General features: G+C 40.7%; 1 protein-coding gene across 2 annotated transcripts in view; it reads left to right on the top strand.

Moving 5' to 3' along the window:
- LOC102456693 (uncharacterized) overlaps positions 1 to 23,162 on the top strand; it is a 95,185-nt gene that overhangs the window by 60,058 nt on the left and 11,965 nt on the right. For both annotated transcript variants that reach the window (XM_089777326.1, XM_075924617.2), the window contains exons 8-10: positions 7,178 to 7,279; positions 19,957 to 20,022; positions 22,733 to 22,839. In XM_089777326.1, coding sequence (XP_089633452.1) covers positions 7,178 to 7,279; positions 19,957 to 20,022; positions 22,733 to 22,839 — 275 coding nt within the window. The remainder of the gene's footprint in view (positions 1 to 7,177; positions 7,280 to 19,956; positions 20,023 to 22,732; positions 22,840 to 23,162) is intronic.

Genomic DNA, 23,162 nt, shown 5'->3' with positions numbered 1-23,162 from the left:
ATAAGAACGTCCGCCCATAGAGTTTAACAGGAGTAGATACTGAGAGGATAACTTCATGTGTAGACAAGACAATAGAGGTGATGTTACCCATCTCATGGATTCTATGCAAAGATGCCCCATATCGTTAATGCAAATTTTGGGAAAGTGAGAGTGCTTTTAGCATATTTCAGAGCCCTGGTCAGCACTACACTGGTTAGTTCAGCATAAGTTGCCTTGCATCAACCTAACTGAGAAAATGTCTTCACTTTAATTTGGTTCTTGCTCATATAAGTACCTTGCTATGCCAATTCACACAACCACTTCAACCACTTCTATTGGTAAAACTGTTGTCAGTCATGGATGTGAAAATAACTCTCCCTGACCAACATAAGTTTCACTGGCGAAAGCATGAGTGTGCACAGCTGTGTGTCAGCAGGAGAGGCTCTTCTGTCAACATAGCTTATGCTGCTCGTGGAGGGGTAGTTGAATTACATGGGCAGGAGAACTCTGTCCTGTCAGTACAGAGTAGCTACATAGGAGACCTTACGGTACAACCGTGATGCTATAAAGTCCATAATGTAGATCAGTGTTTCTTAAACTCTGTTCCGTGGTACACCGGTGTGCTGCAGAGAACAACAGAATTCAAAATGGCTGCCTTTAAAGGGGCAGACAACCTTTTTTTCCCCTCAATAACTTCCCCCAATCCTTCCTCCCCCTTTCCCCACCCCACCTTAACAAAAAATCCTTGGTGTTTCTCATTTTTAAAAAATTGTTTGGTGTTCCTTGGTCTTGAAGAATCACTGATGTAGACAAACCTAATACCTCCCCCCCCAAATGGCCTATAGTCACTGCTGAGGTTGACACAATGTCAGTGTAGACACTGAGTTGTTTATTGTAACTGTTACTGGCTTTCAGGAGCCATCCCTCAATGCTCCACAGTGACAGTACAATCAAAACAAGTGCTTCTAGTGAGAATGGGGACTGTCAACACAAGAAGCCAAGCCTGTGCACACACAAATGATTTAATAATTGCAGTAGTTTTATGCTGATGTAAGTAGATTGACATAATTTTGTAGTATAGGCGTAGCCAAGGATTGTAGATAGGTGGCAGGGGTAGGACATGGAGGGGAGACCCAGGGAATTTATTGTGGTGCCTCAGACAACCTAGTATTGAAAAGGAAAGTCAGAAGATTCATTCGTAGTTGTGAAATCATGGGATTATTTATGCACAAGCAGTATCTGATGAAGGCAGTTGCCACAGTTGTCAATGAGTTTCTAACTTACTTTAGTAACAGTCTGCAAGGAGTTCATAAGGCTGTGTAATTGGCACAGGCACTCAACCAGCAGAAAGGAGAAAGGGATTGGGAAGAATTGCAATGATTTGTGTTGACAAGCCTTTTATTGGTGTGAACTCTCACTGTTCCATCTGAAACTGGCTGCCTGGTGAGAACATTCCACCTCACCCATGTCAAAGAGCATTTCTCAGCTCTGCAGGAAACTCTGCGAGCGAATCTGAGAAGTGAATTTTGGGAATACAAAGACCATTGCTTTATAAAAAGTTTGTTACACCTATAATTCTGATCATGTGGAAAAGGCGTGTGTTTCATAAAAGGGGTCACTTTCATATTAGTGCATATACGAGTGAATAGACAATCTCACAGAAGTTGAAATTAAAACAGGTGCTACTTATATTGCAGTCACATATTTTACATGTACTTTTGTTCTGCAAGGGAAGATATCAGGTATAATTCATACCTCTTTTGTATAATTGTATGTGTGTGTCATGGCTGTTGCTTAGTCTCTCTGCCTCTTGTGGTGTTTGCACTCGTGCAAAGTGAGTGTAAGCTGATATTAAACGAGAAGAATGGACATAACTACAGAAAGTGCAGCCTAAAGCTATGTCCACACTGTGCCATTATAAGGACTACTGTGTGAACTGCAGAGCTCACCAAACAGTTGGACTCTTAAGTGCCTTGTGTGTGCACTACTGGCACAAACTACAAGTTCACATTAACTCAATCCTCTTTGAAACAGCACTACATTCACATCCCCAAAATCTGCACAGTGACTCAGTGCAGACAAGCCCTAACAGAGACTCAGGCCTTATATCTGTGGTGTCCTCTATTACATTGCAAAATGGATTCCCTTTTCTGATTTACTTTCAGTGTATTGACCCATATCATTTGATCAACATTTATTCAAATGAACAGAGATTTCTACTAGACTCTTTTGCCAAAAAGCATCATAACAGAGTGTCTTTATCAGACATTGATTGGTTATCTCAGCAATAGAACTGAAATTAAATGCAAAAGGGGCATGCAAAGGACTTTAATAAGAAATTGCTTTTTCTCCAAAGCACCCTTGGCTTTGTCTGGCATATGACCTAAGTCCCACACCATTCAGTTGTGAAGATATCACTAATGATGTGCTAGTTCTCAAGGACATATCAGAGTGCTACAGCTAACACCGATAACACTGCTCACTCCAGTGCTGGCACACTTTGGCTGCTGAGTGCAAAAATCTCTCCTGAAAGAGATCCTAAGCTGCGTTTACTCTCAGGACTGTGCAGCAGGTAACACAAAAATCCAACCTCCTCCATGCTGCCCTTTTCCAGAAGACTAAATCGTATGCTGCACTGTTCAGGCCAGTCTATGTTCTTGTTTATGATTGGCCGCCTCTTCTCTTAATATGTCTCTTATAAATTCAACTGTCTTCCAGTTTATGTTTTCAGCTTTCTTCCTTTTAAAAGTTTTCACACTTCTGTAGGTGGCTTCCCTGCAAGGTGGAGGACTCTCGCTACCCGCTTGCATAAATCAGCGGCATTCACCTGTTGTCTGGTTATTTTAATAGCTGGAAAATCTGTGGCAAGCAGTCAGTGATGCCCTGCATATTCTGCAGTCATTTACACCAGTATGAAGTGTACTTGCTTTGCACTCACTTTGCACTGTTGTGAATTACTGTACTGAAGAGCAACAAAGAGCTCGCTAGCCACTGTTCTGACTTGTTGCTTGCTGGTTTAGCCCTGCCAATGTAATAGTTACTTTGATGTGGCCCTTAAAATAGTTTGGTTAGAGAAACCTCTCCCTTAGTGGAACACATCTTGCTATTTGTTTTCCTATATTACTCTAAAAAAAGTATGACCCTTTAATAGTGATTTCAGAGAGCAAAAATGAGCCTGTTTTGACTTTCCTTTTCTGCTACTTGAGTGATCTGTCCGATTTCCTGTCACCATCTATTGTGAACAAATTAATGGAAAAAATGTGTTTGTAAAACAAAATGAGATATTTAGTTCCTGAGCCTTTTAAGCAAGGTGTTTGTGGCATCATAATCCCTGATAGCCAATATGGTACCTATTAAAAAGGCATAGATGCTCTTGGCCCAAATCATCTAGACTTTACTTATTGGTAGGAGCGTTTTCTCACTAGAATAAAGTTAAAGCAAAACAATTATATTTAATAAAGGTAAGGCTACAGAAAGTATCATTACTCTGATACTCTGAGATCGTTCCGTCCTTGAACTTTAATAGGCAAGATAACATTCATGTTTAATATAATGTAAATCTCACTTGACAACTAATACAAAACATCAATTTGACACAGAACTAGTGGGTGTACCTACTTCTGTAGTCAATGTAAATACATCCCCGCTCTTGTTTTAGCTCTGTTTGTAGGAGGTAGTGCGCTTCTGAGGACAAAAACCAGTTTATTGTTTGCAGAGTAAAATAGATGGCTAACATCTGGTACTAAGTCAGGGAGACTAATACACTGCACTTTCTCTCTTTGTTCAGCTGGCCTTGTGCTTAAACTGCCTGCTGTAATAAGGATGTTTGTAGTTGTTTTATTTACAGACAGAAGGCAAGACAGTAATCTTGTGACTTGAAGAATTCTGACAGAAAACCTACCACTGTTAATTTACTTTAGAAAATTCCTACACTTGCTTGTCATAGAAAACTCTTCAAAGTTCATTAAGTGCTCTGTCCCCAGGACCTCATTCTTTAGCTCTTTTTTTGGTCATAGCTTTGTGGTTTAAGATCAGTAAATCTAGTCTAATCTCCTGCATATCACAGGCTATTACATTTCACTTTGTTACCCCTGTTAGGCTTTAAGAATTTCTGGAAATCTCTACAGCACCAATAAAATTCATTTATTTTTGGGAGCTGAAGGTGGCAACCAACTGCACAACTGTGGGGTGGAACAGGTGCAGGAAAATGTAGCTGATAAAATCGGGGCGAAACACCTATTATTATTAAAAGTGTCATGGTATCATTAATGTTCACCCAGAACATACAGGATTGTAGTTCTTAAGTTCTCTGCACATCAGTTGTACGGTACTTAATGTATGCACTTTGGAAGTATGAAAGATTGAGTTGACCAGATTCGGTGTTAAGCATGTGAATCCAAGGAATCTTGGCATTTCATTCTGGCTCTTAGCTCCTGAGCCAAATCTCATCCATTATCATCATGTCTTGCTTCCCCACCTTTGTGACAAAAATTAATGTACTGATAAAGAATCCATGTAATTTCCTAAATAGTGACACAAACTGGGTAGGGTTTTTTTTGTTTTTTTGTTTTGTACATTTAAGGCACATACTAGCTCTGTCAAGCTAAAGCGTGTATAAAGAGCAGTATACCTGCAGTAGTACTGATAATGGCAGCAAAGGTGCCATTGAGTCATTCCAAGTAAATAATCACTGGGTATTTACTTGGCATGGCTCAGCCATTCCTTTGCTGCTACTACCCATGTGACTACAGCACCACTGTGTGTTCATAAGCAGGGGAAACACTCCTAGCTGATAGTGTCAGCATAGCCTAACAATGTTAGAATCATAGAATCCTAGGGTTGGAAGAGACCTCAGGTGGTCATCAAGTCTAGCCCCTTTCTAAAAGCAGGACCAACCCTTTCTAAATCATCGCCATCAGTGCTTTGTCAAGCTGAGACTTAAAAACCTCTAGGGATGGAGCTTCTACCACCTCCCTAGGTCACCCAGGGTATGTCTACACTACCCTCCTAATTCAAACTAGCAGGGTAACGTCGGCATACCGCACGTGCAAATGAAGCCCGGGATTTGAATTTCCCGGGCTTCATTTGCATGAAGCCGGGCGCCGCCATTTTTAAATCCCGGCTAGTTCGAACCCCGTGCCGCGCGGCTACACGCGGCACGGAGTAGCTAGTTCGGATTAGGCTTCCTAATCCAAACTAGCTGTACTCCTCATGGAATGAGGAGTACAGCTAGTTCGGATTAGGAAGCCTAATCCGAACTAGCTACTCCGTGCCGCGTGTAGCCGCGCGGCACGGGGTTCGAACTAGCCGGGATTTAAAAATGGCGGCGCCCAGCTTATGCAAATGAAGCCCAGGAAATTCAAATCCCGGGCTTCATTTGCAAGTGCGGTATGCCTACATTACCCCGCTAGTTCGAACTAGCGGGGTAGTGTAGACATACCCCCATTCCAGTGCTTCATCACCCTCCTAGGGAAATAGTTTTTTCTAATATTCAACCTAGACCTTCCCCGTTGTAATTTGAGACCATTGCTCCTTGTTCTGCCATCCGTCACTACTAAGAACAGCCTTTCTCCTTCCTCTTTGAAACCTTCTTTCAGGAAGTTGAAGGCTGCTATAATATCCCCCCTCACTCTTCTCTTCTGCAGACTAAACAAACCCAAATCCCTCAACCTCTCCTCGAAGGTCATGTGCTCCAGCCCCCTAAACATTTTGGTTACCCTCCACTGGACCCTCTTCAATGCACCCACATCTTTTCTATAATGGGGGGCCCAGAACTGGATGCAGTACTCCAGATGTGGCCTCACCTATGCCGAATAAAGGGGAATAATAACTTCTCTAGATCTGCTGGCAATGCTCCTCCTAATCAGCGGCGGATTTGGGGCAGGGCGAGTGGGGCGGCTACCCCGGGCCCGGCGCTTGCGCCGTGGCACCACGGCGCATGCGCTGTTTCAAAGGGGAGGGCCCTGTGAAATTGTGCTGCCTGGGGCACTGAGGCACTCTCATTCGCCCCTGCTCTTAATGCACCCTAATATGCCATTAGCCTTCTTGGCTACCAGAGCACACTGTTGACTCATATCCAGCTTCTCATCCACTGTAATCCCCACGTCCTTTTCTGCTGAACTGCTACTTAGCCAGTTGGTCCCCAACCTGTATTAGTACTTGGGATTCTTCCGTCCCAAGTGCAGGACTCTGCATTTGTCCTTGTTGAACCTCATCAGATTTCATTTGGCCCAATCCTCCAATTTGTCTAAGTCACTCTGAATCCTATGACTCCTCCAACTTATCTACCTCTCCGCTTAGCTTAGTGTCATCTGCAAACTTGCTGAGGGTGCAATCCATCCCCTCATCCAGATCATTAATAAAGATAAACTTAAAAAACAATGAATGGTCTGGTAGCACTTTATAGACTAACAAAACATGTAGATGGTATCATGAGCTTTTGTGGGCACAGCCCACTTCTTCAGATGATCGGGATATAAAACTCTGATCATCTGAAGAAGTGGGCTGTGCCCAAAAAAGCTCATAATGCCACCTACATGTTTTGTTAGTCTATAAAGTACTACAAGACCATTTGTTGTTTTTTAAGTTTATCCTGTACATACTAACCTGGCTACCCCCTGAAGCCATTAATAAAGATGTTGAACAAAACCGGCCCTAAAACCAATCCTTGGGGCACTCCTCTTGAAACCGACTGCCAACCAGACATTGAACTGTTGATCTCTACCCTTTGGGTCCAGCGGTCTAGCTAGTTTTCTATCCACCCTACAGTCCATTTATCCAATCCATACTTCCTTAACTTGCTGGCAAGAATGTTGACTTAGGACAGATTGTGCTGTCCGCTACAACAGAGTAAATCCAGAACAAGTCTACTGAAATCAGTGCCCTTACTCAGTATTTATGCTGGTGTATCTGAAATCAGAATCTCTTCCCATAATGGTGAATCAAAATAAAAAATATCATGGTAGGGATTTTAAGTGCTTTCATTCAGTACGCTTGACTCTTTTGAGCCAGATATGGTTTTGCCTGAATAAGGAGCAAATCAGTACTGTTATTTATTTTTCTCCTTTCAGGCACCAATCAAAATGTCACAGAAATTATGAATACACAAATCCAAAATGAATTAGCCAGTTAGACATTTACTTTTCATGCTCCATTATGAAGACACGCTGTCCTTGACTTTGCTTTTGCTATCTTACAGAGCTCAGCTTCTCTACCAAGATCGGTGTTCTGCCAACCTCCAACTCCTCATCCAAGTAAATACACAAAGGACCAAAAAGAAACTGAGCAAATATTTCCTAAGGTAGGTGAGAAAACCCTGGCCCTTGTTGCATCCTGTCAGTTGAATTTCTCAGCTTGCTAGTTAGTTGACTAAGCCAAGGCAGAGAGTTGGGGACAAGGCTAATTCCACCCCAGTAGCAGTCCATTAGCAGTAGTGGGATCATACAAGGGATACATTTTGGTCTTTTGTGCTCATAGGTCAGCGTGCTTCTTTGTTTTCTCTGGAGCTGTGACTTTTGCTATGAAAATGAATATAGACTGAACTGCAGTGTCTCTCTAGCCTCTCTCCCTACTGCCCCAGAACTGGCAATTGTTTTCCTTACGCTTTTTGTTCTTACTGGAAGTCCTATCTGGTAGGAAAGCCCAAAGTCTATTTATCACTTACCCCCTGGTGCAGAGGCTTTGTTCACACTCATGGGTGGGGGGTGAAGGCCCAGCCGAGAAATACAAGCCCCAACCCCGCCCCTTCCACCTGAGGTCCTGCCCCTGAAGCCAAGCCCTGTCTACCCCCAACCCTATCCTTTCTGACCACCCGGAGGGCCAGGGTTGCCGTGCTGCAGCCCCAGCCCTCTCCAGTGACTGGGCACGTAAGCAGTTTTGGGAAGACTGTGCCTTCCCTTGCCTACGTTACCAGTTTCCCGTGTGCACACTACCATAGGGATGGATTTCACTCAAAAATGGTGCTGCTCCTTCTCCTCCAAACCCTCAAATGAAAATTTCCAGTTCTAATGACATCTGATTACAAGTATGGCATGCCACATGTCAGGCACTGTAGGAGAGGGACGCATATTAGTTTAAAAAAGACAGACACACCAATAATTCCTGCTGATGAAGAGAAGCAGAGTTTAGTTTATTTTTTCCAGTCTTGCATTATATATTGTCTTCCAGCAAACAGATGTTTGAATAAGACTGTGAATTTTTTTTTCATCCTCATCTCTCATGTCCCACCTTGACCTACTGCAACTCCCTTTTCTCTGGTCCCCCAGATAACAAACACTTTCCTGCAATTCATACAAAATACAGCTGTTAAAATCTCCCTTCTATGTTAATTTGATCAGGTCACTACCATCTTGGAATTTGTCCATTGGTTTCTGGACTGCTGTTGCATCAGATTTAAGCAATTTTTTTTGCCACTTTTTTCAAAGCGCTACTTAACTTTTCCACTCCTTAACTTGTTGGACTTTGGATTGCCTCACTCCTCCAGTGTTCTCACCCATTTGTTAGCTTCTCCTACAAATGCCTTTTTGCGTTTGTTCATGTGGCGTTGCACAGCATCCCTGAATTCATCCACAGAGCCCTTTCCACATTTTTTGAGAGATTTAAAATTCTACTGCTACTCTAGTGGTTACTATGAATCATTATGACTTGGATTAAAATCCCATTCCTTGACCTTTGCCACCCTGCCTATCTCTCCTTAGATTGTGGTCTTTGAACAGTGACAGTCTCTTCTTCAATGTCTGGAAAATGACTAGCATTACCCTAAGAGGATCAGCATAATTCAGGCTGAAAGTGAGAGAACAGGGTGGAGAATCATGAGCATGGAGGAAAATCTAATTTTTCAGGGTGTTCTTGCTCTCTTTGGGTATGTCTACACTGCAAAAACAAAGCAAAAAAATAGAGAAGTGAGTCTGAGCACGTACCAGCTAACTCATGCTCATGCTACTGGCTAAAAATGACTATGTAAATGCCCCTGCTTCAGGCCAAAACCTGGGCTGTGAGACCTTCCCTATTCTCCAGTTTTCAGACTCCAGGCTCTAACCCAAGCCCATCATTTACACTGCCATTTTTAGTGCCATAGATTGAGACTCATGAGCCTGAATCATTTGACATGGGCTCTGAGCCTTGCTGCTGCAAAGTATGGATTGGGGGCTTTTTTGTAGGGTAGATGTACCCTTTGATCTCTACTTTGTGGGCTCGCAATTTAATTTCCACCTCCTGCATTTTTCCTTTAATTCCTTCAACACATTTGTCCAGTTCTGCTAGTAAGCGCAACTAGGATTTCCAATTTGGTGTCCCTCGATTTTTACAGCAGCTGTCATATTGAATAGAGAGTTATATCCCTCTATAGAACTCTATAGGCTTGTTTAAGATTCTGTAGAACAGGTCTTATTTTCTGTTTGCCTCTCTTGCGACCTTTATTTCCTCATTTATATGTTCCTCCAGTCACATACTATTCAAGATCTTTAACATATCTGTCCTCAAAACACCCATTGGAAAGTGCCATTACCCCCTTTCTACAGTTAGGAAATTGAGGCACAGAAAGGCTAAGTACTTTGCCCAAAACCCCACAAGAAGTCTGTGGTGGAGCAGAGAACTGAACTCAGCTCTCCTGTGACCCATGCTAATGCCCTAACCATTGAACTATCATTCCTCTCCCTTTTCAGTTATTTTTTACTACATCCAGAGTTCACTAGTTGCTATCCAAACTCAGGAACTTTGTTCTTCTTTCCCAAAGAGTCTGCACAAAGCATAAAATGACAGTGATTTACCAGGGTTAGCCCATGGCAGGCTGGCACCACCATGTTTACCTGTGCCTCTACAGGTACAAGTGACTACAGCGCACATTGGCCACAGATCACCATTCCCAGCCAATAGGAGCTTCAGGAAGCAGTGCAGACTGGGACACCACTTCCTGCAGCTCCCCATTGGCTGGGAATGGCAATCTGCAGCCAGTGGGAGCTGCGATTGCCTGTACCTATGGAGACACAGGTAAACATAGTGGTGCCAGCCTGTGCTTTTTATGTGATAGTATGCCCTGGGCCAGCGTATCGGCACCCTATTTTCTCATCTTCTTTGAATTGAATGGGATTCCCCTCTGGCGTATTGGCACCCCTTCAACTTGGGCGTGTACAAGAAGTGTTTAGGGAAATGTTTTTGATATGACCAGAAGAAACTAGGCGTTATAACCAAGGCACAGTCTGTATGTAACAAAATATGCTGCCTCTTGCTGAGATTAAAAGTAGATTTTTGTTTCTCACACTTTGCTGTTAAAATGTAGCCACTCAAACAAAGAAGGGGGATCATTACAGACTGCTGCAGGATGGGTAAATAAAGCTCAGTCTGCTGGTCAAGAGGACTGGCAAAGGCAATTATTCATGTGAGCACATTTTACTCTTCTGATAGCTGAGAAACCAGCTTGGGCTATTTCTCAGCAAAAACACAGAGCCAGCATTTTATGCACAGTGTCCTCTCTTCTCCCTTTTCTTCTACCCCATGCTGCAGCACCCAACATAAATTCCATCCCTGACCTATGCAATCTTTGCTTGTTTGTTTAGACACAAGCCCATCTCTCTAGACTTCTGGGAGGAATAAGATTTACTATAGAGCCAGGCAGGACTGAATGACAGTCCACACATAATAGGCAGAACTGGAGGTACGTGTCCTGCTATGAACAAAGATGAATAGCTCAGTTTTCTTTCTCCTTCACATTTCTGTTGCCAGAAATCAAACATGGCCAGTTTGAAATGCCTGGATATTACAAACCTCATGCCATTTGGGAATCATACCTGGTGTTAACGCCTGCTGTTAGCAATTGGTGTAGCTGAACAGGTGCTGTACATGGTTTTAACGTACATATAGACAGGACCAGACTGTATTCAGCACCATTTTAGAAAACATGGTAGATCCTCAGGGGCTGATGGTTGATCCACAAGTGTCTACACCAGCCTTTTTTATGAAATCCTTTTTTATGAAATCCCCTCCCGTTTCAGTTACTCATGCTGCTCCATTAGTACAAGCAGTGGTAGGAATGCTGGCATAGGCAGGGCACTGGTGCTTTTAGCTCAATTATTCTTTTATGAGGTGTTTATGCAGCACCTCATATGACAGGGCCGATCCTATTTCTAGCCCCAGGTCTAGGACTGTTGTAAAACAAATAGCATAACTCAGAATTGCCATTAGCAAGGCAGTGTAGGCATTGTGCTTCCTGACCCTCAGCCCGGCACAAAAAATGTATGCATGCACTTGATTCACTTTGAGCAGTGCCAGTGGACTTCGCACGATCAGGGCCCTATTTGTTAATGGTAGGAGACACAACTAAACTCTGTTACCCCGACTTTAAATATGACCGATAGATTAATAAAAGCATTTGGATGGGCAGCAAAGTTAAGTCATTTGCTCTATGGTAATTACTTTGGTATGATGTAGATCACAGGTAATAGCAGCTTTTCAGGCAACCTTATTTTGAGGGGTATACTTATGGTCATACAAATAAAAAATAAAAAGGGTGCTAGGTTGTAGCAGCAGATTTGGAAGAATAGAAAAAGATTAAGCTACACATCACTGCTGAGTCCAAGAGCCTTTCCCCCGGATTTTCAATGAGCCACTTCATTTATCTCGTATATACATTTACATTGATCTTTTTCCATTTTTTAAAAAAAGTGTTTTTTGGTCACATCCACGTATTAAAAACTCTACAAATGTTTGGGCAAAAGCTTTCTGTTTGTTTAACTTCCCATCACCTCAGAGAACAAATAAGGCTTGCAGTGTGACATGAAGGTCAGCAGAATCTTGAATTGCAGGAACATTAGCTGCGGTCTTTTTTTAATTGTAGAGTCCGGGCACAAGCACTTGGTTTTATTTTATTTCTAATTTAAAGGGATCGGCTACAATCCTTTGATAAGGAAGAAAAATATCCCTTTGCTGTTGCTCAAATAGAAGGTAAAATCTTGGTCCCAGTGAGGTCAGTGGAAAGCTTCTATTGACTGTAATGGTATCACACTTTAATATCTAATTCTATGGAAGAATGCATGTTCAAATCTATTATCCATTCTGCCTTTGTAACAATAAGACATATCTCTATTGGTGGCTTGTTAGTGTTCCTACATCTGACTAAAGACCATGTGGTGATGGCAGAAGTGTGCAGCTCTGTCAGCCCGGGACTGTCTTTTTGTTCTGTGTGATTGTGCGAGAAGCCCTTCGGTGGAACAGTCTTGCAAACTACTAATAATGCTGTATGTATTTTAAAATTTCCCATCATCTCATTTAGACCCTGACTCAGGAAAGCCTCCCTATTCAGGACTTCACTTGAGCCTGGCATTTACTTTGGAAAGTGCTTAAAACTCATTCACCTCAGTGACTAAATTTAAGCAGATACTTGTTAATGGTAGGAGATACAACTAAACTCTGTCATGAATAAGGATAGACTTCAAGTGCTTTTCGAGTTACAGCCTAACAAGGAAGAACTCCTCTTCCTCATTCTTTTAATTCAATTTTTCTGGGCGACAGCAGGTCAGTATTGACTCAGTTCATTTCCAGAAGAATTGTATTGGATATCTGATGATGTGGTTGTTTGGGAAAACCCCAGCATTAGAAAGAGATCTCCCTTACCAGTGACATGCATGCTACATATTGGAACTTGAAAATAATTTAGTTTTAGATTTATAAAGCACATCTATCATATAGCCCTAACTGAAATCGGAACCAGGTGCAGTGCCAAGCAAGCTGTTCTCACTTAATACAATGTTGGAAACTTTATAAATTTAAAAAGAAAAGTTACTTTTTAGACCTACTGTATAAGGAGACAGATTCCTGCCTGGATAACCTTACAATGCAAGCAGACAGTTTAGACAACAAGCAGGAGAGAAGTGGTGCTCTCTGGGTCCGTTTATCCCAATAGCCCCATTAAACTTCCAGTGAGCCCTCATGCTGTCTCAAGTTACTTACTAAATTATTTTTATTATGAGCTGCTAAGGCACCTAAACAACTGACAGAAAGGCTTCAAAAAGGCTGAGTGTTCAAAGTTCCCATTTATGTTGGTACCTAAATGTGGCCTGTGAGAGAGAATTTTCAAAAACGTTCCAGTAACTCGAGCTTATAACACACTGGCATTGAGTGGCACTAAGGCTCAGAAGTCACTTGGATACGTCTACTCTGCAGCATGGGGGGTCACTGCTGCACAGGCAGAAATGCCCAGCAGAGCTAAAAGTAGTACAGGTGATGCAGAAGCATGGGATTTCACACTGGCTGGTGACAAACATGCTGCAGTCTCTGGGTACATAGGTGTGCTGGGAGCCTGTGCAGAAGTCCCTGCCATTTCCTCTATGCTTCTATTTTTAGCTGTGCTAGCTCCAGCGTGTTTACCTATGCTGTAGTCACACCTCCCGGAGGGGCATGAAAATACCTGTAGGCTCTCCTGAAATTTTTGCCCTCAAGTGACTAATTTTAGGCATCAGTTTCTGAAAATCTTGACTTAAATTCATTTAAATTTTTTCAGAGTAAATCTGCAGCTCTATTAAATGCTTGTTCAGGAAAGCACTTAAGCATATGCTTAAAGTTAAGTTAATTTCTGAATCAGAGCCTTAGTTATTAGCTATATTTTAATCAAAGCATGAAATGAACATTTCTAAAGCTGGCATTCTCTGCCTACATTAACAACTTGTAAGTGTGTGATAGGACTCCAACTAAGACTTGTGACACAAACTAGTGCCAGTTGCTTTTAACTGTCTGCCTTCTTCTCTTAAACTACCAGTCTCAATTATGTGGCCTTATCATTGAATAAGATCATTGAATCTTCTAATGGGAGGTTAAATGGAAAGTAAAAGTTTTCGTAGTGGTGTGATGGAATTCCTGTTTCTAATTAAAGCCTCAAAGCATTTTTTAAAAGGTGAATCATTTCTGTAAACAGCCCCTAAAACAAAAAACCCAACACCTCTGCTGTGGGAGAAGTAATAGGGCCCAGAACACCTTTGCAAACAAAGAGTCACTTTTCTGCAAGCTGCTCTCTTTCTTCAGCAACTCAGCATGGGGTGCCAGAAAAATCATTAACAGGCTCATCCTGCACTTCTCCCTTTTCCACACCTGCATATCACGATCCCTGCTGTAACTTTATGGACCGTGAGGAGGCAGGTTTGACGCCATGAAACACAGGCTGAGCTAACAGCTGCACGATGGGCAGAAAGCCAGACAGTAAAATGTAAAGAGGAGGAAGGAGAGGGATCACCTTTGAAGTTTACAAAAAAGCATGACTTTGACCACTTCCTTCTTAAATTAGCTGTCTCAGGTACACTGAGATATCAGCCACCAGCTTGGGGGAGGATGGGAATTGCTTGGAACTAGTCCATGCACTGTAGTTAAAATCTGAAGTCTGATGAATACATTATTTTCTTTTTAAAACCTTTTTAATTTTTTTAAAGTTTGAGTATTAAAGGAAACAATGTCTACCATTTGGGAATCTCTGAGCTAAAATTAGTGTGTGCCTGTCAAGTGTGAAAAGCTGCATTAATGCAGTGTTAAAGCTGAAATTTGAATCACATGCAAGTCAGGAAATTCATAGTTACGGTTCCCACAGCAACAATAACTCATCCCCCTTGTGCATATGGTGTTAACTTAGAGCAAATTCTGATCTTAGTCACACAAGTGAATTTCCCGAGTAGCTCCAGTGTCTATTCTAGATTTGCACTAGCATACTCAAATGCATACTTTGGTGAGACCATGGAAAAATTACAAGTTATTGTGGCAACTGCAAGTTTGAATTTATTGAGATCTGAGCCTTTGGAGTGTGCGTGGTTTTATTATGTCTTGTTTTTAGTTTGTTGTGATAAGAGATGGATAAAAAGAAAAGTTAAAAACTTGTGTTTGATGGATTGTAGATTTAGAGACTAGTGTCTATTTTTTTATTACAACAGTGTAAATTGGAATGAAGACATTAATGTCAGTGGTCGGCCTTAAAATCTGATCTTTTGTTAGGTTTGTGGCTTTTTTTTTTCCAAATGTGAGTTCTAAGTTTGAGGAGACTCTCAATCATATTGCAGGTGTTTATTTAAAATAAAACAAAAAAAGCAGTCATGTAGCACTTCAAAGACTAACAAGATAGTTTATTAGGTGATGAGTTTTCGTGAGGCAGACCCACTTCTTCAGATTTTTTGTTTTACCAAGATCAGACTAACACGGCTACCTCTCTGTGACTTTATTTGAAATGTATTGGAGTCTATCAAACATTGATTTAAAATGATCCATATATGCGTTTATTTGAATGTGTACTTGTTGAAATAATTATCCATTTATTTGCAGAGTGGAAACTCAAAAGAGCTGCTTATTCATCTTGTATATACAACTAGGGTGCCACATCCTGGAACATCTTAAAAAGATTATGCACAATACAGCGTCAGGAAATTTTGTTTCGATAAATCTGGTGAAGATATTCGTCTTCATGGTGTATACCAAACTGGAGTTTAAAGTTTTTAAAAAAGAGAAACTGTTTTGAATTATGAGAGCTGCTCATCCTTTTACTTTTTGTAAAAACTTTTTAAAAAGTCATTCTGTAATATTTCAGAAGTACCCAAATGACGTTTTAATCCAATTTAAGGGGAAAATATTGCTGGATTGAAAACCAGCATAAGAAAGTTCCACCAAAAAGGGTCCACTTTAGTTCCCATTTAAGTTAATGGAAAGAGAACTTCAATGGGAGTTGAATCAAGGCAAGAGTAATGTAGTTGGGAAGTTACAGTTACTTAAAAATAGACCCTTAGGCTATGTCTAGATTACATCACTCTTTGGAAAGAGGGATGTAAATTAGTCATATAGCAATTGCAGATGAAGTCGGGATTTGAAGTTCCTGTGCTTCATTTGCATAATCACATCACAGCGCTTTTTTTTTCGAAAAATGCTATTTTGAAAGTGAAACTGTGGCGTAGACGCAGTTCTTTAGAAAAGAAGAGCCTTTTTCAAAATCTTGTAAACCTCATTTTTTTGAGGAGTACAGGATCTTTCGAAAAAGGCTTGTCTTTTCAAAGAACCGTATCTAGACCGCGTTTTCACTTTCAAAATAGCGTTTTTCTAAAAAAGTGCCATGATGCAATTATGCAAATGAAGCGCGGGTAATTCAAATCCCGGCTTCATTTGCAATTTCGATATATCTAATTTATATCCCTCTTTCAAAAGACAGATGTAATTTAGACGTACTCTTAGGCTACATCTACACTACGAGTTTTCTTGGCAAAAAATATGCTAATGAGGGACTCATTTGCATGACTCACAATCTCATTTGCATATTTTCTGCTGATCCATTTTTGCACTAGGCAGAGAATATGCAAATGAGATTGCGAGTCATGCAAATGAGTCCCTCATTAGCATTTTTTTGCCGAGAAAACTCGTAGTGTAGACGTAACCTTAAAATAAAACAACTAGTATCTTGCTATGTGATTTATACCAAATGTATATTTGTTTTGTATTCAAGAGTGTTTTTACACTAGTGACTCAGGTGAAACTCACACTGAAGCCAAAGAAAATTTTGCTTCAATAAAGACTGTAGGATAAGACCCATAATGATCTATGTATTTAAAAGAATGTTATGTCTGTTCTTTATATAGATACTCAACACATGAGGACAGCTCATCTTTCAACAGTTACAATTAAGAATAATCCAACTCTGCTTTTTTATTTTTTGAACACCAGCAATGGGACTTATTTCTGCCCTATGTGTCTTTTTAAAATTTTATCAGATTTTATGCAGGTCCACTAAAGTCAGTGTAACACTTCCAGAGTTTCACCAGTATAAACTAGAGCAGAATTTGGCTCAGTGGGTTTCCGTATGAAATATAAGTGTAGGACACACTTTTTAAAAGAAAGCTAAAAGGACAACTTGAAAGGAAAAGAAGATGTGTACAGCTCAACAATAATTTACCTAATTAGCACATATCACTTTTCGTTTAAATAGTTTCCGGTGTGTTGTTTCACATTTCAGAAATAGAAAAGTAAAAGGAGTATTTTTAACTCATGTTTGTAATCTCCAGTTAAACTTAATTTATTTATAAACTAGCCAATCAGCCCATCGTAAAACGGGATTTTCAGGTCTCTCCTCCTTGTCAGTCTTCTCTCCTGAGCCTCTGGTCTCTTGCTCCATGTCTCTTTCTCTCTCTCTCCTCCTCCTACTGCCTCCCCCTCTCTCTCTCAGCTCTCCTCCGCCTTCTGCGTCTCTCTCCATATCTCTTTTTCTCTTCTCCCTCTCCTGTTTCTCACTCTCTCTCCGCTCTCATCTGTCTCCATCAGGGATGCATGCTCGTCCAAGCCCCATCCCCTGGTCGTGTACGTCACCGCCCCACCCCCCTTTGCCTCCCGCCGTGGTGCTCGGCTGACTTCTGCACCGCTCAGCTGGGCCGCCGTGGGGGAGCAAGCAGCCATTTGGGCTCCCCCGCAAAGGCCTGGCTGAGCGGCGCAGAAGTCAGCCGAGAGCCATGGCGTGAGGGGAAGGACATGACTCAGGCAACAGTGCCACCCAGAGGGAACAGCGCCACCCAGAGGGAACAACCAGCATTTCAGCAACAGCGCCACCCAGAGGGAACAGCCAGCATTTCAGGAACTGCGCCCCCCAGAGGGAACAGCCAGAATTTCAGACACTGGGTTACTATATTTATAAATGAAGGACATTATCAATATTGTCTATTACATTAATTCATATACATATTTCCTCTTTATCTGTCAGCCATTCAGTGGTTTGTTAACTCAGACCCCTCCAAATTTGCGAACACCTGCAAATTTTGTGGAGAGGTAGAGAGAGGCCCTAAACAAATAACTAACTTTAAAAATCCTGGGTTTGCTCTGTTGTTAGACCATCGTATTACATCTCTTAGGTCAGATAGTGAGAAATATAATGTAGCATAGTTTACTAAGAAACTGTTTTTTTCTGTCATAATAGTTTTAGGTTCATTACATGATGTAAGGACCTGATTGCAGTCTCACAGCACTGTAAGTTGGGAGTAACTCTTTTGAAACTCTGCAATCATGTAGGAGGCGAATCAGACCCTAAGGCTACATCTAGACTTGCATTAGTTTCCGCAAATGCTTTTAACAGAAATGTTTTTCCGTTTTTGCCATTTTCGCGATCTGGGCTTTTTTGCGCAAAACAATACCGCGTTGTCTACACTGGCCCTCTTGCGCAAAAACATTTGCGCAAGATGGCTTTTGCCCGAACGGGAGCAGCATAGTATTTCCGCAAGAACACGGACAACCTTACATGAGATCGTCAGTGTTCTTGCAGAAATTCAAGTGGCCAGTGTAGACAGCTGGCAAATTTTTCTGCAAAAGCAAGTGCTTTTGCAGAAAAACTTGCCAGTCTAGACACAGCCTAAGGCTCTAGATGCAATATAAGGAGGAGAAACAGGTTAAAGAAAAAGCAACAAGATCTATTTTCTTTAGTCTCAGTCCCTAACAAGTGGCAGTATCCCTGTTACACATTAGGTGTTAAGAGGGAAATGCAAGGAAGAAGTTCTCTAGAGATCATCACCATCCTCCAATGTCCTTCTGGATTTTGGGTCTAGTTGACCTGTGGTGCCTCAAGAGCACCGGATTTCTACATTGTGGTGTTTTCTATTTCAGTATGTATTGGAGATTGAATGGCTGTTATGTTGCTCTTTCACTTTTCTCCACCAGCCAGCTATCTTTGCTTTGTATTGAAGGAAAGGCGGGTGTGGGCCTCCGTCTGTCCTCTCTGCCACTGTTGAAATAGCTGCAGTGAAGTCACTATTTGTTCTGATGTCAGGAGGTGATCAGTGATGCTTGAATCTGGGGCATGCCTTTGTGTAATGTCAGCTGGAATATATTGTTTGTCTGCAGCCCTAGGAGCCTGGGATCTCTGGTCTCATAAGCTAAGCAGGGTTGTATTTGCATAGGAGACTTCCAGAGGGCATCCAGGTGCTCTAGGAAATTATGTTGGTGAGTTAGGTGCCATTTCACCTTTGCATAATTACTGAGCCATGTCCTAGCTGGCTGATAGAGGCTGCTGTCTTGTTTAGGAATGTGGCCGCCATAAAACAGTTTTTTTCCCTTTTATGATTATTTCTTAATGGATTTGCTATTTAAATTGGCTACTGAATAATAAAACATTAATATTTCTGCACCACTTTGGAAACAAAGTGCTAAATTGTAGTAGTAGTGTGTTTTTTAGTGGAAATTTTATCAGGAAATTTTATAATTTTGTAGACACTAATAATAGCTTCTGGTACACAGGAGATATGAGTGTATTATTTTCTTCCTTTTACAGAAGAGAAACTGAAGCTTAGAGAGGTCAAGGGGATTGCCCATAGCCACACATTGAATCAGTGGCAGAGCCTGGAGTAAAATCCCAGTTTTCTGCCATCAAGTCATATGTTTCACTACTAGCAAGAAGGTTACAAATTCTGTTAGATTGAAAAGTTAATACTAATTGTTTTGCTTTCCCCTTATGTTAGTAATAATATGTCTGTATTTCTGTTACTTACACCCATGTATCTTCTTTATGTGCATGGGACTACATGGCTATAAACAAAGGCATGATTTCCCCTAATGTATTTAATTCTATATAATTTCAATTAAAATAGGACTGATTAGAGGCATCTGTACACGAGGTCAGATTCTGATCTGTTTCACCAGTGAAATCCAGAGAGTTGCTTTGCCTATGTGTATGGGTGGAATCCAGATTATCTGCCCTGAAATTAGATACTTCAAATATTCTCAGCCTCTCTCTTAACTGCTTTACTCAACTATGTTGGATCATACCACTTAGGCAAGCAAATAGATGTTTCAGGAATGTGGTCACAGCAATGGACAATGATTATTTGAAATCTTAGCTGTCAGTTTCCTTGAGCTGAATGAGACCTGGACAAGGCAGAAACTTTTTGAGGCAAAGGCTTAAGGTCTTGTTGATGTAAGATGAATGAAGATGTGGTCCACATTTTGGTTATCCCTGTTTCATGCTAAATCTGAGAGTTGAATTATTTCCCACAGCTGTTGCTTTCTTGGCTTTCTGAATTGCAGAAAAGGCCTGAAGAACAATCCAGAACTCAGGAATTGGTGAGTTTGCTTCTGCTTCATAACATCTCTGCATCACCCATCCTCCCCTGCCACCCCCCAAAAAAAAGTTTATTTGAGCTCTTGTAATGATTCTGTCTGGGAGAGGAGCCAAGGTGTCGAAGTATCAAAGTGAAATTCAGAAGAGTCAAGAGCAAGCAGAGACTTGAAGGGGAAGAAGGGAAGTAGAAAAAACTCTTTTCTTTATTATGGTAATAGTAATGAAGCTGAGCAAAAAAAGCCCAGACAAAGGGCTAGGTTACTGTACTATAAACTACTTCCTGCCACTGAAATTCACATGTCACCTTTACTTGGCTGATTAGAGAACTACAAAGGCAGGCAAGCTGGTTTTGACTTTCCATTAGAAGCTTGCCAATACTTAACATTTCTGACATTCAGGGCTGCCCTGTAGACCTAGTTTTTGTTTCTAAAAAGTGAAATGTGGACTCAAAACAAATGATCTGCTCTGTGGGGCTTATTGATTAGAAATGATGAATGATGGGTAACATATTGGGCTTGACACTGCAAGGTAATGTACACCCTTAACATTTTAATTGACTGGTGAGAGTTGAGGCCATTCATGCTAGTCATGCAGTTAAATATGGGATATATGCCAAAATTTATCTTGCTCCTCTCCATTGTCTGTAGGTTGGCCCTTTGCATAGTGGTGTGCCACAAGTGTGTGGGATTCTGTGACACATGCAAGGTGGTCACTGAAAAATTATTTCACAAGCCAGCTACCCGCTCCCAAAATGGCAAGGCCAATTCTGTACCTTCCACTAAACTTGCTTTTCAATCCAGTATCTCTGTCCATTCAGTTCACTTCCTGGATCCAGTCTTTCAGGAACACAATCAGACTTTCTAATCAATTAGGCAAGTTTACAGCAGGATTATGCTATTTGCCATTCATGTCAATAAACACTTGGTTACAGTGACTCTCTCACCACAAAAGCTTTTAAAAGGAAACAAACCACCTATCTGTCCATATGGCTTTAAAAGCAAAACTGTAATACAAGGAAAGGAAATGTCATAAAGAAGCACCCTTTTCACAACCATACTAGTTAGAATAATTTAGTGAGCAAAATGTGGAAGAAGTTTTGGCAACTTTTTTACCATAGTAATTTTCCTTTGGGTGAAGGAATTTAATATTTTAAAAATTATTTCATTAGATGAATATTGATGTATTTGTTCTCTCTAATTTTTATGCACATGAGTAGCCCTATTGAAATCAAGTACAATCACACACGTTTTAGTCTTTGCAGGATATGGACTTTTATAAATAATTATGTAAATTGCACCATAAATGTACATAATGCTTTACAGAACAAATAAAGAGTGTCTGCCACAAGTGATTTAAAATCAACAGTTAGAGGGATGTATGATTTCACTCTGGTATACTTCATGGCACACACATACACACGTGTGCTCTAAAAGGCTACGACCCTGAATGAACTCCACGTAGGGAGATTATTGAGCAGGATTGAGAACATACTATATTAAGACCATTTTTCTTCAATTTTAAAAAACATACACTAGCCATTTGATATTTACAACTGATCCTCGTGTATAAGTTGTACATAGATTCATTTGCTATTCTGAGACTGTTTTCAAAATAACTTTTAGTCCAGTCTCTTACATACAAGGGCTATGGAATGGGTGTAGAGTACAAGTAAAGAGAACAACTTTATAAGGATATTTGAGCAGTTCCTTGAGCATATCATTTCATTCATGTAAACCTATTGATATTATGAGAATTACAGAGTAAGTAGAATGTGAAAGGCACTGTGCAGTGGGCCACTTAGTTGTGTCATTGATTAAAAATTGATCGTACCTGTAGGGGCTGATGGAAAGCCAATTGAAGAGAGACTCTGATTCACGTAATAGGCTTTGGATTAGGCTTTTAAGTAGCTCAAAGTTCCTGAAACTAAACAATTTGTATTAAAAATAAAACTTCTCTACTTTTATTGCTTTAAGGAAACGTTCAGTCCCTGGGTGTTGAGAATAGTTCAGTTTACAAGGCGGCCAAACTTCTGAATTAATTTGAAGAATGAGCCAAAGCAGATCCATGCAATGATAAAATATGATTACAGTGAAAAATTGTTGTCCACATGTAGTTATTAATGTAGGAAAGCATTTGTATGTTATGCAAACTCAAAGAAGCATACTAACAAAGAGACTTCTAGCTAACCAGATCAGCCACAAAGTTACAGAAATGGACTTTATCAAAATAAAAGGAAGGCGCTGACTGTTGAATATAAGCTGTTTCAGTGCACTAAACCGCCAGTTTAGGGAAAGCTAAATGCAACTGGAAGTGTGTGGCAGGTGATTGTGAATATTAAAAGTATCAGTGATTTTAAAATGCATATTGTAGGAAAATGTGTTTCTTTGACAAAAATTGAACTAAATTAAAAATTAAACTTTAGTGAGCTCATCCTGATCTGACTCATGAGGTGTAATCTGACTTGAGTATTATTTTGGGTTTATGTCATTGTAATAAATTAAGCTGTTTCAGGATTGTTAACAGGACCAACTGAGTTCAAAACTCAAAACCTTTTTCAAATGAAGCAAGTGCACTTCAGGAGGTAATAGTACGACCACGTAGAAGTAATCATTGTTTTTCATTATTTATGAATGTAAAAGTTGCTTTGAGTTTTCAGTCTTCTGCTCAATGGATTTGCACTTTAAGTTGCGACATGCTATTTTTTATTTACAGAACAAACTTTGTAAAAGGACTAAGAAGAATTTCCACTATGAACGCCATCTGATTTACTTGCATCATATGTATCATGTTGGCCTTCTTAATATGACATCATCCAAGAGGTCAGTTAATTTCATGAACACACTGTATGAAGATGTTTATGTAAGTTAAGCAGAGACATTTCTACAGCCTGTATTTTTCTGAGGCCTACAAAAGCAGCTGCTGCCTAATTGTGTAGTTACCTAAAGTCCTTAGATGCCTAAGTTTCTACTGTTAAAGGCCCTGAATGTAGAGAAGGTATTTTGTTTTTTTCCTGAAAAAGACCTACCCCTTGTGAAAGTTTCAAATTATTTGTGGCATATCAGCAGAGATTCCAGGGAGAAGCCATTACCAAAGAGAGGTGCTCAGTCTGCATTACAGCATGTATAGAACCTTGCTATATTTT

The sequence above is a fragment of the Pelodiscus sinensis genome, chromosome 3 (genome assembly GCF_052426305.1).
Source record: "Pelodiscus sinensis isolate ZL-2025 chromosome 3, ASM5242630v1, whole genome shotgun sequence".
Classification (NCBI taxonomy): Eukaryota; Metazoa; Chordata; order Testudines; family Trionychidae; genus Pelodiscus; species Pelodiscus sinensis.
The sequence above is the reverse complement of the archived record's forward strand: the minus strand, read 5'-3'. Positions and strand labels throughout refer to the sequence as shown.